Consider the following 17,418-nt stretch of genomic DNA (forward strand, 5'->3'; position numbering starts at 1 on the left):
AGTTGGGTCAAGCTTTGATGGATTTTATTTCTCTGTATGTTCTGCAGTATGTGATGTATCACCTCAGAACTGTTCCTCATCTCTGTCTACTCTGTCTAAGTAGGAAAAGGGAGATGTATGCTAGTATGTGCAAACATTTATGCAGGACTCTAGGTCAGTGTATTGCTTTTCAGTTGTGCTGTGTATCAATCTCCCTCTCTTCAATCTCATGGAGTAAGATGTAGGATTTTGAAGGATGGGAACACTAAACCTGCTACTTAATATTAACTATGAGGGAGTTGTCAGATGTACAACTGATTCATCACAGCCAAAATACATTCTAGGTCCACAACATGACCCTCTATAAAAGGCTAGCTTTGTGAGGGTCAAAGTGGCATTCTTCCCATGGGAAGCAATTTTGATAGACTGAATAGTAGAGTTCAGATACCTTTAGAGGGTGCATTATAATAGCAGAGGTGGTGGAAACAATTTTCCTATTGAACATCTAAGTTAGATGTAGATACCAAAGTCTGCGTTATTGATAACGTTACCTACTGGACCTTCATTTGAATGGAGGGTTGTGCAGGGGCTGGGTATTTATCTTCTTTTTTCTTCCTCTGTGAATCACTCAAGGGAGAAGAACCCAAAGAAACAAGGAAAATTTAATGCAGAAAATCCTATGTGAACAAGCATATTTGCAACTTACACTGAGAAGGGATATTTAAAACACAAAATTGTTACCGGTTACTAACCAAAAATCAGTGTATGGCCATCTTAGAGAAGAGAGGTCTTTCTTCTGCTGCTTTAAGTCACAAATGATCAGTTTGTGTCCCCATCTGTCACTGTTCAGCAACAGAATTCAACACTTTGCAGGTATGTTCAGAGCCCCGGGGACACATAATGCCGTTAGAAAGTGGTTAATGGTCCATATGACAGTGACAGTTTACAATTAAGAAGCATTTACCCATGTTAAATGATACAGAGAGTTATAGCAGACTGCTTCCTGTTAATGTGGCTTTTGATATGCCCACTGATCAAACACCAATCTTGCTGCTACGGGTATCATTCTGAACTACTCTAACCAAAGCTTATGGAAATTCTTCCCCCTTTCTCCTCCCTATCCATCCCCCCCTCCCTTCCTTCCCTTTTTTTCTTGTTCTTTTTTTTTGTAAGATAGAGGAGGGAGGAATGATCTTCTTTGATCTCCGATGAGGAAGGGGAAAAAAGAAACTGTTCTGTTCAGGCTTTTGGCTAACACAACAAACAGTGTTTAAAATTTAACTTTGCTTAATTAATTAGTAATTCTGTTTAGTGCTGTCTGATCTTCATCCAAAAGGTATTTTGAAGCTTGAGAACTGAACATCAAAGTGTATTGGGTGAAGATGGTCAAGTAAGGCATTTAATCTGGCAGTTGCTGTTGATGAAATACAGCCAGTTGGGGAACTAATTGGAAAAAAGAATCAATCTGGCAAAATTCAGCAAATTCCCTCCCTTCAGCAAACTCACTTTGGAGAGTGTGAGAAATTTAAGGTTAGTGTTTAAGCATGTATGAGTTACACCCTAACTAGCAGAGGGAGGTTGTGTTGTCCATTGTGTCTGTATCTTTAGTACAGATCTCCTTTTCATAAGGACATAATAAAAAAATCCCTCCCCCACCCCCCCAAGCCCAGCAGCTTTAAGAGCACACATCAGACCTAGGCAGAAACCTCTATCAAGACTTGGAAACACTTCTTCTTAAATATGTCAGGTTTTTGGAACTGGCAAAGGGGACCGAAGCTCTAAGAGAGTGAATTTCAGTTTAGCAGTTTCCTAATGTCCTAGTGGTGACTTGAGAGCTAGAATCATTATCTAATGCCTGAACAATTAGAACAGATTTTGGTTGTCCATTTTTGCTGGATGTTTTTTTGCAAGCCATCACATGGCCTTCATCACTGCCCCTCTGTTCTGTGCTCAACTGTATCCCCTGGTCAGTGCTGGCACTATGTCTTGTGACAGCTTGACTCTTTCAGGGTTTTGGACTTTTTTCCTACATCGTGGCATGCAATTGGACCTTTGATTTGGTTTGGCACCATCAACAGTAAACAGTGAAACAGAGGAACATGACTTCTCTCTGTATTTTCAGGTTAAAATACCCAACCCCAACTAGTACAAAGAACTATTAGTATAGCTCTTGTTAAATTGGTTTTGACTCATCTCACTGGACTTAAAATGGACAATTAATTTCCCTACAGTAAGTTTCAGAGAAGGCAGCTTGATCTTTGTTGTTTTGAAGGGTGTGTCTAATTCATCAGCTTCAGCTTTCAGCCAGAGAAAGTCTGAATACATGCCTTTGGCACCGACCCAGGATGAGCCTGTTTTCCTATGTGCTTTTTCTGGTGGCTGTGGAACAGGAATGTTGCTCTCTTCCTGGTCCTATTCTCTCTGTGTTCATGTGCCACTGGAAAAGAGGACCTTTGCTTAAGCATAGTTATCTCCATCAGGGATGAATTTCAATCAGTTCTGTAGAATAAAACCAAAATGTGCACTCACTAGCGGCGATATTCTTAACTGATGGCCTCCAGGAGAAATTAAAAATGAAATGTGAATATAACTGTTAATTAAAGGATAACTTCCCAGTTTAGACTTTCAAACATAGTTATTTTTGTTCCTGTTGTCCTGCAGTAAGCAAAGGACAACATGTATGTCAGTTATGTTTGTCAAACCTGATTGGTAATGAAAAAAAGTATTGATAGAACCAGATAATTTAGATATCAGAGACTTGAGGAAAAACAATGCAATTATTTCTCTTTCATCACTCTGGTCTTCCTAGACTCTAAGTTCAATTGCATCTACTAGATCTGTAACTTGGACGTGAAACTATTACCCAGTTGATATCAACAGGAATTTCACTACTGAGCTCAGCTGGACCAGCTCTTCGATGCTCAATTCCACCAGTGAAATGCTGGTACTGAGGTTCAGTATGAGCTGTTACAGAATTCCTTATGACTTCATCTCTTTGTCTTGATATGTCTATGCATTTTTTAAGTTTCCTTTTATCCTACTCCCACATAAGTCTCTGTGGTTTGTTGTTTTTCCCCACAGACAGATAATTCTCTCCCTTTGTTTCTGGTAGTGGTTTTAAAGAATTGCTGTGGAATGTGGTCTATACAACTTAAGGGGAAGCCTAATGATACTTCACTTCAAAGGGTTTGGTTATATATATGCCAGATGCTTACTTTCATAGGTGACATTTTTGGCAACTGTCCAATTTTACCTTTACTCTGCATTCTCTCAAAAATTAGGCAGCAACAACCCTGACGTCACGATAATAGTCCCTGGTAATGTGCAGGTACAACTTATCACCATGGAATTGCATAGCTTCTCCCATAGTTCTGCTTTCTGAGTCAAGGCCCTGTGATCCGTCACATGCCTTCCAGAATGGCTGTCATCTCAAAGAGGTTCTGAAGCAGTTCATCTTTAGCCTGAGTTCTCCTAACTGCAGTGCACCTTTGGACTTGGTAGCTGTAACTTAGACCAGAACATTCATCACAGTTGCATCCTTTGTTTTTTTTTTGTGCCTGGCCACGAGATCCTCCTAATTTGTCTGACTAAAATGTGAAGTACGGTTGAGAGAAAGTGAAACTGTACTTAGATTGAAGAAGATTGTTTGTTGAAGAGCATGATGCTCTGTTGGAATGAGGCTTTGAGAAATCTGAACTAACAAGCCACCTGAGTGAAGGTGAAAGTTTGAAGAGAAACTTCTCCACCTGACTGCAGCTCCAGTTTTGTTGTCTTTCCCCCCCTTTATCACATACTCAAGAAGGAGGTGAATGAGGACTAGTTTGACGGTCTGAAGTTTAATATTTTATGCTCATGGACAGCAATCTAGTTATACATAATTTCTGGGGGGCTTTTTTGGTGATTCCTGAGGAGGATTTGGAAATTTTGTCCTTTCTTTTCTTAGGAATGAATAAAGTCCTGAAGAAAAGATGTAATTCTTCAGGGGTGAGTCTTAACATCTTTAAACTGGCATTCGTTCTCTCCCTCTCTTCCTCTCCCACTGCAATTACAAGCAGTGGTAGTAATTAATGATCTTAGAGAGAAACATCTGCTAGTACACTTAAGCCAGTCAGTTTGTTTTTCATGAAAGAATGGTATTTCACAATTTTTCCAAGTTAATATTTTTCCTTTATTGTCTTTCCAATTTCAAATATTGTCCAGACACATTTTTATAGTGTCTTAAGGTTATAGAAGTGAGTACAAGACCATTAATAATGAACAAGAAAAGAGAACATCATAAAGAAAACATATGCAGTATTTCAATTCATGAAACGTTCTGTTAGAGAACATTGTTTTTGAAAGCATATGGTTATTCCCATGAGAAGCAATAAATACACTTTTTTGTTTTCCCCCTCCAGTTGCAGATTCCCACAACAAGGGTAGGTTTCTCTGTGTATTTGTCTTTATAGCATGTTCTCTTTGTCAGGACTTGTTATCTGAGTGGGGAGGTAAGTATTTTTGCACAGATGATATATGGTACATGGACCTGTTTGTGACAGTCCAGATTTTAGAAACATAAGCCTATTAATTCTCCACAAGATAGCTATCTTGTCTGGTCTAGTTTAATATGGTTGGCAGAGCTGAAAGGAAGTTCACACTGTGAATACTTCTGAACCTTGGCATGCAGCTCACTGGTGGATCTCTGTTTACAGGCTGCCAGTTTTAACCACCCGAAGCAGACATTCTTATTTATAAGTAGATTCAGCATGTGTTTGTATCCTTCATCAAACTGAGAGCATGTCAATAGCCAAAACTAAGTATAGAAACAGGATACCCAACACTTATCCTTCTCTTCTCAGACAAAACAGTTGTACTCCAATATGTATTTTCAAATGTTCATTGGGTTTGGATAAGGCATGTGAGGATATATGCATAGACACATTATTTGATAACTCATAAATATTATTTTAATACCTCTATATTCCCCTTTAAAGCTTCCTCATTCAGATTTCATTTTCCTTTGCTGAATGAAACTTGACATCAGGATGAGATCACCAGATTTCCCCATTTCATCTGGGCTCCAAAATGAGTAACTGATTTCAAAGGATAATTCCCTGGAGCAGCAAGGCCAGTGAATTCTTCAGATCAAAGGTCAGCGAAGCTCAAAGAGGATAATTTCTGGCATACACTATTTAAACTCTCTCAAGGAGCGTACTGCAAGATGTATCCCCTCCTTCCCCAATAGTTGAACTCTTGTTTTTTCAGAGTTCTAATTTGTCAGAGCACATTTTTTTCTCTCTGTTACATAAATTATACATTAAGTTGAAAGCTTCCTATCTGCATGCACAAACTGTACATCCAGAAAGGTTATTAAACCTGCCAGTGAAAGGGCTGTCCCTGAAACCAGAAGGTAACTCTGCCATTCCTCTCTGAATTACCCTGCGGTCTGGGTAACTCTAGTGCTCTTTGCACACACTGGCAGCATTCAGCACAGTGCAAGAACACAGTGGTGGAAGGGAGAAAATGCGCTGTAAGACACTTTATTTTTGACAGAAAACCCAACAAAGAGCATTTGGGCATGGAACAGTCAGTGTGCAGGATCTGCTCTTCAATGCTTTCAGCCTCATATTGTTTGCCATACCGGTGGCAATTGAGATGCTTTCCTGTAACAGATAAAAGTGCTGTAGAAATCTTTTGGCCATTATGTTCCTTTATGCGTTTAAAAGTATGTGTAATAACAGAGATGCAATTTTTTTTTATCTGCTGGTTTTCCACTGTTCCAATGATGCTAGGGGTCATACCAGCCCAGCTTTCATTTAGTTCACATTCCCTAGAACAAGATTCTGAGTGACTGCAAAAGCCCCTCATACAAGTGTTTCTATCAGCTTTGTTAGAAGTGTGCATGTGAGAAACTGATCACTGGTGCAAATGAGCCACTGAAACTCTAGGGGCATATTAAATAGCAATGAAGAACCACTGTCAATGTAACCATCTTGTTATGAAGCTCCTTTTCATTTCTTCAGTTTAGAAGGAAACAATGAAGCTGGACTAAGGTAGACAACCAAATGCCTTTTGTTTTACAGTGGTCTCTTTGTGGCCTTGGCTTTGAACTTCAGGAAAATGGAGTTACATTTATGGACAAAGTGGAAATAAATGGCCCTTCTTCAGATATACTTCAAAGTTTTGTTTTATATGTAATATTTATTTTAATATGTACCTTCATTATGATAATCACTACACAAAACCTCCTAAGAAAAACTTTCTGCTCTGCTGGTAACACCAGCTTAAAAGAACAAGGGAAGAAACTGCTATGATGCAAGCTTTCTCTTATCATAGAATCAAGCAGGCTGGAAAAAACCTCAGAGATCACCAAGTCCAACCTATTACCTAATACCTAACACCTCATGACTAACTAAACCATGGCTTCAAGTGCCATGTCCAATCCTTTTTTGAACACCTCCAGGGACGGTGACTCCACCATCTCCCTGGGCAGCACATCCCAATGGCAAATTACTCTTTCTGTGAAGAACTTTCTCCTCACCTCAAGCCTAAACTTCCCCTGGTGCAGCTTGAGACTGTGTCCTCTTGTTCTTTTGTTGGTTGCCTGGGAGAAGATACCTGTATACAACCCCCTTTCAGCTGACCTTCCTGCTTAGTTTATGTTTGGTGTAGGAAATCATAAAATGGCATGGAGTAGAAATTGAAGCATTTCAATGCATCAGTATGCGTATAATAAACACCACGTCTTCTTGTATTTGTACAATGCAACTTCATGTGTGTGTGTAAGCTGGTGTTAGTATGACATCCAAACTGCAAATAACTATCAAGTCAGGAAATTCCAAAGCTGAGATTTTCTACCTCATTCTTCTTTTCTTTACTGCACATCAGGAATCTTTTATAGTATACTACAGTTTTGAAAACAAACAAGAAGTAATACAATAGTGTTAAATTTAAACAAAGCAGTAAGACTGGAAAATGTGATACATATTACAATGTGGCAATGGGAACATTGTGGCAGAAATACTAGGTTTTGGAATTTCTGAGTATGAAGCTAATTTTTTCAAGCTAATTGTTCTGGTTTAAAAAGTGAAAGAAAATGCTGAGAAGTGGCTAACCTATTATCTCAGTTTCTACCATGTTAGTGACTTCCTTTCCTGGGAAAATGCTCATGAGGCACCTCAGTAGTGACAAAACACCACAAGAGCCACAGAATAAACCCTGTGTCAAATGGGTCATCCTATACTGGAGGAAATCATGTCTCCTTTTTTTGTAAGAAATCTGATTTTACTGAAGTGGCACTTACATGAGATCTTACTTACAAAGGCATCGCCAAGAAATTGTTCCTACGTATCACTAAGATAAAGGCTTTGAGTAAATGCAAATGCTGCAGCGCAAAACTTCTGACTTCAACGCCCACATTCTTGCAATATCTCCTATTTTTTGAGGAGTAGACAGGATTACTACTATGCATAGCAGTATGAGGATAACATTGCTGGCAGAGGTATATGGATGTATGAAGCATTTGAGGGTAGAGTTTAAAACTCGGTGTGTATTTTCATCACAGAGTTAATTTTCTTCAGATACAGGGTTTCATTGTGTGCAGGCTGAGTGCCTGTGCAGGAGCCAAAGGCACAGCCATTTAACTTTCTGGACATTTGTCTTTTAATCCACATGAGAAGTATATATATATTTTTCTGTTATAGATATGTTATGGTATTGTGGTACATAGAATCATAGATTTGTAGAATGGTTTCGGTTGGGGACCTTAAAGATGACCTAGTTCAAACTCCCCTGCCATGGGCAGAGAAACCATCCACTAGACCAGGTTGCTCATGGCCACATCCAACCTGGCCTTGAATGCTTCTGGGGAGGGAGCATCCACAGCTTCCTTGGCTGATAGATGTTAATATTGATGCTGATTATGAGTGATAATTGAATTATGCACGTGCGTAATGTTATAACGTGAAACTTGGGTGAAATATTCTTTTTCAAACGTACTTTGGAAAAATACAACTTAACCTTTTTGGCAATTAGTGTTACCTTTTAGGAAGGTGGTAAGGTTTGTTTGCATTTGAAGAGGGAAATTGGAACAGAGTGAGACCTTCATTTCAGAATTCATTACTTCACTGCTGGTGAATGCAAAGTTTTTTAGGCTCTGTCACAAGTTGTCAATATTTTGCAAATTATTTATTCACAGTAACAGCTCTGCTGACTTACATTCTCATAATGCTGTGTTTGAACTTGCTGTGACTCCAGTGATGTTTCTGGAGAGGCTGTGTACCAAAAGCTTTTGGGAGATTGTCTGCTGAAATTATCCCAGATGTAGAGAACACAAAACCAAATCAAGTATAATGATCTTTTCATGCAAGTTTGCTGAAATCAATTTCACCCTAAATATAAAGACAGATTTGCAAACAAAAGACTGCTTTGACATTTTGTTATAAATGCTTTTTCTTAAATATAATTTTTTGCAGTGGCTTTGCCTCCAGAGAAGACAGATGGAGTTTGCAGTGGAGATGAAAAGAAAGCAGAAAAAGAATGTGACACACGCACAGCCTCCAAGAAGCAACTGAAATTTGAAGTAAGTCCTCCCTATTTAAAAGTTTCACTGTAGTGACATAATTATAGTAGAAAAATAACCTGTGGACTGAATAGTGTCCTCTGATGTATGTGTATAGCTCCCAACAATTTTAATGGGTACAGGAGGAAACAGGATTGCCATAAGTTAGTGTCTTACTACCAATGCTCCTTGTGATTAGTGAGCTTTATTTCCAGGTTTGGAGAGGATCAAATGGTTGCTCTGTGGGATCTAAAATGTTTAATAAGAGGCATTTAGTTTAACCTGCCATCTGTGATCCTTTCATAGGTCATTTATTATGCCAGCTACCATGTTACCAAATCTTTAGATGGTCTTTCATGGGCTATCACGCTTGGTTAAATCAGCCTAGTGTGATGGTGTTTGTGAAAGCTTCCTTAACCATTGATCTCCTGTGACTTGGCCTCTGAAGTGAAATAACTCTGCCCTGCTACATGGGAAATCTGTCTCATCACATGACAGGATGAAAAGGATCCTGGAGGGTAATGAGTCTGATGGTCTATTTCCTTGTAGGCTTAAAACCATCATAAAATGTCCAGATATTGTGTGTAGTTGGCAGGTCTTGTTTATATAGGGAGCAATTTAATAAATACAAGTATTGAAACATGCTGTCATCCTGCTAGAGGGTTGTCTGTCTTGGTGAAAAGGAAGGTACTCTGGTACCAGCAAAAACAGCATACATTTTTATGTCTCTGCACTCCAGCAGATGTGGCAAACTTCTACCTTTCAGTGCTGTCAGCCTGTCACAGTAATGAGCTTTGCGTACCTCAATTGTTATTTAAAAGACCATGCAGCCACCTTGCAGCATGGCTTGAGTGTTCATTTTCCTTCTCTAGAGCAAATTTAGTAGTCTGATACAATTTATTTTCTACTATTTTAAAGCTGATTAAAAGGAGGTAGCTTTCCCATTGGCAGTTCAGGTGCTGCTAGGTACTTGTGTGCCTTCTGGGGGGAGGTGACTTTTCCTGCCTTTTGGGGTTTTTTTGCACAGTGGTAACTCTTTTCTAGGCATGTTTTATATTCCACCTTGAGTAGCAGACATTTGCAGACAGGAAAGGCATGATAAATTGCAGTTAACAGTGCCTTGATATTTGAACGTTGGAGGACACCTGTCAACATGGTTGGAGCCAGAGTAGCTGGAACTCCACTGTACCGGCAAAGTCTGTGTTTGTTCCCGAGTAGTTCTTGGCATGCCATAAAGGTTAGCACTTGGTACTAGGCACCATGACTAATGCAGGGAACATTGCCATGGCTCTCAACTAAGCAGAGCACATCCTCACTTAAAAATGTTATGTTAGGCAGCGTGGGACAGGGAAGTATTAATATGTGGTATGAAACCAAGTATTGGTATTTTTTCCCTTGTTCTACAAATGAAAGTTTTCCAGCCATGTAAGCTAGGAGCGAAGAGACTGTAAATGTTTCAAAGGTATAAAGGAATCAGAAACTCCAGTGTTGAGACAAGAGGTCTAAATCTGAGGTGGATGTGATTTGGCTTTTAAAGGTGCCCGGAATGTTTATGTAATATGAAACTGTGTTTCCACAGTAGAGTGTGGGGCTCTTGGCAGGCTTTCAGCTGGGCTTGTTACAACTGAGAAAAGACTGCCTTTGAACTCGGCAGGGGACAGGGGGTACCGGTAACTGCTATAGGGAATCGTTTTCAAGTCAGAAGATCAACCAGGTATTTTGAGCTCTATCATGCCGAAGCTATTTGGAGCTGTTTATTTAACTTGCATACAGTGGCTTTCATTTTAATTGCACTGTAACTTTTCTGTTTTGCCTGTTGTGGCTCTGGATAGTTCTGATTGCACAGGTCTTAAGTGAAAGCAAAAGATTTGTACCCAGGTGACTGGAGTGCATCCTTTGTTTTTTGACTGAAGTTGTGGGTTTGGTTTGGGAATTTCCACCCCTTCACCCTTAACAAAGTGATTCTTTCAGGCTTTCCAGAGATCACACTCTCATTAACAGAAGCACAGTTTAAATAAGGACCAGGTGCTAGTCCCAGGTCATTGTTACCTGCCAGTTCCTAAGCAGGCTCCATTTCATGAGTTCAGTAGCATGATGGTATACTGCACTAATTCTGACAGCCTTTGGATATCAAATATCTGTGTCAAGGACAGGTCTCACTGGTGGAGATTTGTGCCATATGTCCACTTCATATTAATGACTGCTCCTGACACTATGATGTATTGCCTGTTCTTGAGTCTGTTTCTTTTCTTTTGTCTTCCTGAGTTAAGCAGATTTTTTCTTTCTTGCTTTAGTTGGAAATCTTTTATAGTTCAAGAGCTTCAGGGAGTAGTTTCCTGGTACCTTTCTGTGTTTTCTGCAAAGAAATAGAAAGCGTCCCCAAAGCCTAGCCCAAGGGAGTTAGGATTGTCACATGATTGTGACAACACTTCTTCATTGTGGCGGACAGAGGCCTCCCCTGGACCTATTCTGAAAGCTTCCTCCTCTTGAGGGATGGAGGAAGGAAGCACGCATGCAGCCTCCTTTTGTGGAGAGTCTCCTTTGCAAGCAGGCCTTTTGCTTTAGGTAATCAGCTGCTCTTTGCATGTTTCTTAGGAATTGCAATGTGATGTGTCTGTAGAGGAAGATAACAGGCAAGAATGGACCTTCACACTGTATGACTTTGATAACAACGGAAGAGTCACACGCGAGGTAAGCTAAGTACAGCTGCCCCTTTGTGTGCAGCATTTGCTAACAAGAGAAGTGTTTTATAACAGGACCATTTTTTCTTCTATGAAATAGAGGTGTCCTGCCAACTTAAACAGCAGTTTCCATGGACCCTTCTCTCCTAGAAACAATCCCACCGGTAGTTTACTGTTTTCAGATGTACTGTACCACTTTTTAAGCTGGTTGTTGTTTAATACCTAGGATTAGCCTTTAAAAAAGTAGTACTGGCATTCGAGGAGGGAAAATATCTGAAGCAACTGAACAACTAAACACATTGTCAAAATAAACCCCTGCAGATGTATATTGTTCTGGCTTCTTTCCTGCTTTTCAAAGTTAAGCTAACCAAATAACAAGGTTGCTTTCTGACATTCTTTCCAGTAGGACTAACTATACTGTTCTGTTGTTTTCATTAATATTAGGCTGATCTCTGCCTTCTTCTTCCAAGTATAAATAACATTGCTGATATTTGCTGGAGGACTGTAGTGAATGGCTGTCAAAGCATAGCCATGTGTCATTTTTGTTACCAAGATATCTTCAAGTTGTATTTCCTGTGCAAATAAGAAGCCAGATAAAAGGACATATAGATTACAATACAGTCTTCTTTTTCTTTTCAGAACTATTTCTGTCCAAATTGAAAGATACTTCTAGAATAATGTCTTTTACTGAGATTTACTGCAATGTGTTGTCATCAATTTATTTTGCAAGGTGTTTTCTGGCTTCCGTGCCTTCATGTGTTTTATCTCTCTTGGCCCTTATGCTGGTGTCTGTGAGAATTGCTAAGAACCAGTTACAAGAAATGGAATAAACACTGAAAGTTTAGTGGCCTTAGACACCAAATGAGGAGAGAATTTTGCTGAGAAGACTGAGGCAAATCTCTTTCAACGTTTATGAACAACTTGCCAAATGTTGTGATTGTTCAGGCTTTTTAATGTGTATATGAACATTACTGCTAGGCTTTTTTAATTGTCTCTACTCTGATAGCGCTTTAGATAGTCTAGTGAAATCTGTGCCACTCATGCAACAGGGTAAGCAGATGAAAAGTTACAGGCCAAGTCCACAGTTTCAAGTGGGAGGATGATATAGAGAGAGAGATGGCAAGGAGAAGGAGGGGTGGGCTGAGGAAATAGTATTGTATTTGGTAATTTATGGGAAACAGAGACCAGAGAAATAAAATAATTTGCCTGAAGTCTCATAAGAACCTAGTGGCAGATTGAACCCACATCTTTCGAGGCTCAGGGCTAAGTCTTCATTACAGGATTGTCATGACTCTCAAAGAATAGAGGAAAAACACACAAAACTCAAACCCACACACATGGGTGTCCTTTACATTCAGGCATAGAATTCCCATTAATGTCAGTGGGAGTTCCATGTGCAGAACATAATAAGAATATGCTTTTAAGTATGTATGCAATAATTATTTGTGATTATGTGGTACACTAAAGAGCTTAATTTGACCATGGTTAGAGAATATGTTACAGCCATATTCTACCTATCCCTGCTACAAGAGCAGACTGTAGCTTAACTGAAACCAAATCTGTGCAGGGATTGAAAATTATACTACTCTGAGGTCTGGAGGTTGCTACATTCAGGCTTGAACCTGTGCCAAAAAAAATTCTTTTAGCCAAGGGACCAAATAGGTTGAGAACTTTCAGCTCTTTACGTGTGACCAAAGATAGAAACGTATACCATGCACCATTGCCGAGTTTTCCAGCTATGTTACAGGCTTCTTTTGCAAGCTGTTCCAGTGCCATTTCTATAATCTATCTTGCTGGTTGTCTTCTGTGGAATCCAGATGCAATTTAAGAGTTGTTTGTGCAAGAATGACTAATGAGAGCAGCTCATAGATATTCTTGGCCACAAGAAGGAATTTCGGTCTCTTCATGTGACATAGAATTTCTTGTTTTACTGGCCCTTGAGAGACTAGCAGTCAATACAGTGAGCCTGATACTGTCATTTGTTATGCATTTCTTCTCCTGATCCAGCAAAGGACTTAAGTGATGACCGTTAAACATGTGAATTGTTTCACTTAAAATGAATGGGACACATGCTTTGAGTTAAAAGTTTGTGAAGCACATTGCTGGATCAGGGACAGAATGGACAGCCTGAGGAAGAGGCTTGATCTGTACCAGTGGCGTTTAGTGAGCTGATGAAAATGCTTTCAGAACTGGTCAGCTTTTCTAAACAAAGGTCCAGTGTTCTGGTGAGAAAAGCTTAGTGTGGACCTTCTCTCCTTCTTTGAAAATTGCAGTTCAATTTCTCCTGGATTTATAGCTGGATGTAACGGAAAGATTACATTTCTTAAGTCAGATTTCTATCTGCAGACCTTGAGGTGCTTTACAAGAAGAAGTCAGGTTTATCATTCTTGTTTTTCAAGTTGGAAAAGTGAGACACTGAAAAAGGAAGTGACTTGCCCACCCACATCCATTTCTTTTGATTCAAAGTCATTGTGTTTAAAACATTCAACTTCATGTCCAGAGAGTTTCCAAAGAAATATGTGGTGTTAAATTCAGTTTACAGGAGACGTGTAGGTGGGGTGCAATTTTACAGTTGCCTAAATGGTTTTTTCATTAAAATGTTTGAAAATGGTAAATAAGATACAGGCTTAGTTACTGGATAAAATTTCCCTTGGGTTTTACACAATGACAGATCACTCAAATTCCATCTTAGTGAAATTTCTTCTGGATCTTAAGAACATCTTCAGAACCTAATACTGCTTCGGTTTCCTCCTAGAGTCTGTATGGCTTATTCCATAGTCCTTATGATTAGAAATTCAGATCTAGTCGTGCGTCTTGAAGAGATACACTCATTATGAAAGCATCATTATTGGGATGGCAAATTATGAAATGAGCATTACTGTGTGTTATTGAACTGTTGCTTTCTCTGTCTTAGAAGACGACCTTTTTTTCAGCCCTTTTTGGTGTAGTGGGAGATAACTTTTACCACTCTAATATGTATATTACAAAACTGGGCTAATGTTTCCCTTCATTCCATGAGCTGTAAGAGGACAATTCATTATGTACTGCAGGCCTTTTTAGAACTGACAGCTGCACTGTAATTATCTTCACACAGATATTTGTAATAGGACTTAAAACTTGGATAATTGAACTAATGTGTTTTGATCCATGAGGTTTTATATTGAGCTCTCTGAATGTAATTATACTTCATAAACACTAGCTGCTTGTTGTTGTTGGCAATCAGTTCTTTCTTGGAAAATGGAGTTTCTTTGGTGAGTGGCTGCGCAGAAATAGGCACACAAGAAAGTTGCTTGTCAGGAATGAAAAAGGGAATTTCTTCTAGAGTAGTTGTTGAGGACATAGCAAGTGAGGCTCCTTTCCGGTTCCATATAAGAATGAGTCAAAAACGTGCATGATCAAACAAAACTGATGCTGGAATGAAAATGTCCTTCTGTGTGTAAAAATCAGACTACAAAGTACAAATGAGACATTTGTACTTTTATTTTTTCTGAGGGAAAGGTAATGAACTGATATTGATGTTTCTCTGCATGCATTTTTGGATCTTACATTAAATACCCAATTTTTCCTCTTATGTTTCCTTTTTTTTTCCCCCTTTCCCTTTTTAGTTATTTTTGCTCATATCCTCTGTAATGAGTGAAAAGATTTGAGGTTATTTCTACATTTGGAACTCAGCACCAAATCTTTGACTCGGGGAAGGAGACTGGGTTTGGGGGGGCCTGCCATTTATCAGCCTGATCCTCATTTTCAAATTGTATCAACTTATGATATAGAAAGAGCAATGGAACCAATGGATAAAGGGGTAGCACCTGTCTGTATCACAGAGGCCATCATTTAAGTCATTAGATTTGGTGGATTTGTTTCAGAGACATATATTAAGAGAAAATACGACATTCCCTTTTGTCTTTGGGGGGGGGGGGGAAACCAAAGACATCTCTCCCAGACAAGTTACAGGGAGTCAAACAGTGTTTTCTTTCAGTGTTCTTAAACTCACTGGGTATTTTGGGGAGTTTGGGACTGTTGGGGATTTTTGTGTGCAAATATTTAGTTCTTTTAAATTAATTGCTCTGGAAAATCCTCTTAGTTTCTTTTACAGAAGCTCTGGTTTGGTAACTAGTCCTGTGATGATAAGTTATGCTAATACTGGAAAAATAGGATCGTCCCTGTACTACTAATGTTCCTTAGAAGTAAAATATTAATACCCAAAAGAAGGACTTTCTCAATTGCATGAGTTCTGTAAGGAATGAAGAATACTTCAATGTAATTTACTCTTGGGTTTTTTTGCAGACTTATTAGTTTCTTTGAATGTTCTAAATTCCTGCTCATCTCCTACTGAAGATCTCTAAAGTATTCTGTGGGCTCATGTGTGAGTGTAACATACACAAGTGACCTGAATTGATCACTTTTTAATACTCCTAATGCCTGTGTTTCTGGCAGTCTATTAGACTTGCTCTTTTTAATATCCTTCATTGTAGTAACTGCTTGACAAATTAGGATGTGAAAAACATACAGATTAATACTCTTAAATCCTCGAGCCCTGGAAAACCAACTGTAGTATTCAATAAGCAAGGCACAAATAAATATGGGTATGGCATGTGCTGACTACCCAGCAAGCATTTGTTTTCCTCTCCGAGGAAAAAGATCATAGTTTCAGTTTTGTAACTCTTGATTAAACTAGCTATCTCATCCGAAGTTCTGTGCACTAGAAACTCTTCAGAAGGTAGATTCATGAGCCTGTTTCCTTCTAAATATAGTCCATTTCTCTAAAGGAGATACATGTTTTGTTTTGTTTGTTCTTATTTCTCTTTTACCCATTTCACGTTTAAAAATCCACAATCATTTTTAACTAGAATTAATTTTTAAGCACATTTCAGTATTAAAGAAAAAAAAAGGCAAATTATATTTTTGGAAAAAAATGGGAAGCACTGAAAAATCTATACTTTTTTATTTAAAAAAGGAAAAAAAAACCCTGAGAAATACGGGATGCAACTTTTGTGCAGCAATTTCCAAGCAGTCTTAAGCAAAGCAGTTGCAAAATCATGTAACAAGTGAAAATCAGAATTCACTGTGCACGGAAGTTAGATTCTTTGGTAGATGGTCTCTAAGAAATGCTGGTTGGTATACTGGAAGTGAGGACAATGTAACTTTCGATCTGTGATGCACAAGCTGGTGTGTAGAAGGCAAAGCTGTCTCAATAGTTTTAGGCAGTTCTTTAATTGAAATACAGATAGCGTTCAGTGGGACAGCTTTCAAGGGGAACATTAATTGCCTCAGTCTCCTGGCAGTCTGCTGCAAGATGAAAATTCTTTTAGGGTCAATATACACATAACTATGGAATACAGGTTTTAGAAGATCTATTTTAATAGTCTAGTGCTGCTGGTTTGACAGGAAGCCACTACCATATTAGCTGCCAAAAAAAAAAAAAAAAATAAAAGAGCTGTGAGAAGGTAGATTTAGTCACAGGTCAAAACTCTTTGACAGAGATCATCCCTACCACTTCAATGCCTCAGGAATTTGTATGTTACAATTGTGAAACTTCACAACTGGAAAGCAATAGCAGGTTCAAGCTATCTTGTAGATGGTACTTACTCAGCCAGGACCTTGGTAGATGACACAGTAGTGAATGACCCAAGCAGACTTGTTTGACCAAATCAGAACTGTCAGTTTGCTAGAATTCCCAACCCCAGATTAGGACCACAAGAAAATGAATCCTATAATAAAAATGTTGTTGTCTGTATTTAAAAGATCAGCATAAGCATTAAGTGGTTACTTAAGGATATTCCTAACCTCAATCCGCCACCACGTTCATTCTGTGCCAGAACACACAACAGTTCAAACTGTTGTGGAGTGAGATGGGTGTTAAACATTAAACAAAATGAAAAGGCAACGGAGTATGAGGCCACAAGTTGACCTGATACCTCTGTGCAGCCTTTTAACCTGCTGTGAGCCTGGATATTAATTTGGGTTCATCTGGGCCTGTTTGGCTGAGAGATGGAAATTGTTGTGATGTGATGTGTGTGCACATATTTCTGAGTTGCCAAGCACGTGTCACACAAATGTTGCCTTCCCTGACAGTGTCTAGGGGCACTTTATAAACTGCCCAGTCAAACACTTCGTTGAGAAAGACACTCACAGAAACAAGGGGCAGATGGTATGCCAGTTAGCAAGTTAGACCTCATCACTGGAAAAAAAAAAATATATATACAAGGACTGTCTAAGTAA

General features: G+C 39.0%; 1 protein-coding gene across 2 annotated transcripts in view; it reads left to right on the forward strand.

Annotated features, from left to right (window-relative positions):
- The window catches only part of NKD1 (NKD inhibitor of WNT signaling pathway 1), a 105,226-nt gene that overhangs the window by 77,041 nt on the left and 10,767 nt on the right, over nucleotides 1-17,418 (forward strand). The window contains exons 5-6 of one of the 2 annotated variants that reach the window (XM_054170010.1): nucleotides 8,433-8,539; nucleotides 11,114-11,209. In XM_054170010.1, the coding sequence (XP_054025985.1) occupies nucleotides 8,433-8,539; nucleotides 11,114-11,209 (203 nt within the window). The remainder of the gene's footprint in view (nucleotides 1-8,432; nucleotides 8,540-11,113; nucleotides 11,210-17,418) is intronic. The other variant, XM_054170011.1, reaches the window with a different exon arrangement.

The sequence above is a fragment of the Dryobates pubescens genome, chromosome 19 (genome assembly GCF_014839835.1).
Source record: "Dryobates pubescens isolate bDryPub1 chromosome 19, bDryPub1.pri, whole genome shotgun sequence".
NCBI lineage: Eukaryota > Metazoa > Chordata > Aves > Piciformes > Picidae > Dryobates > Dryobates pubescens.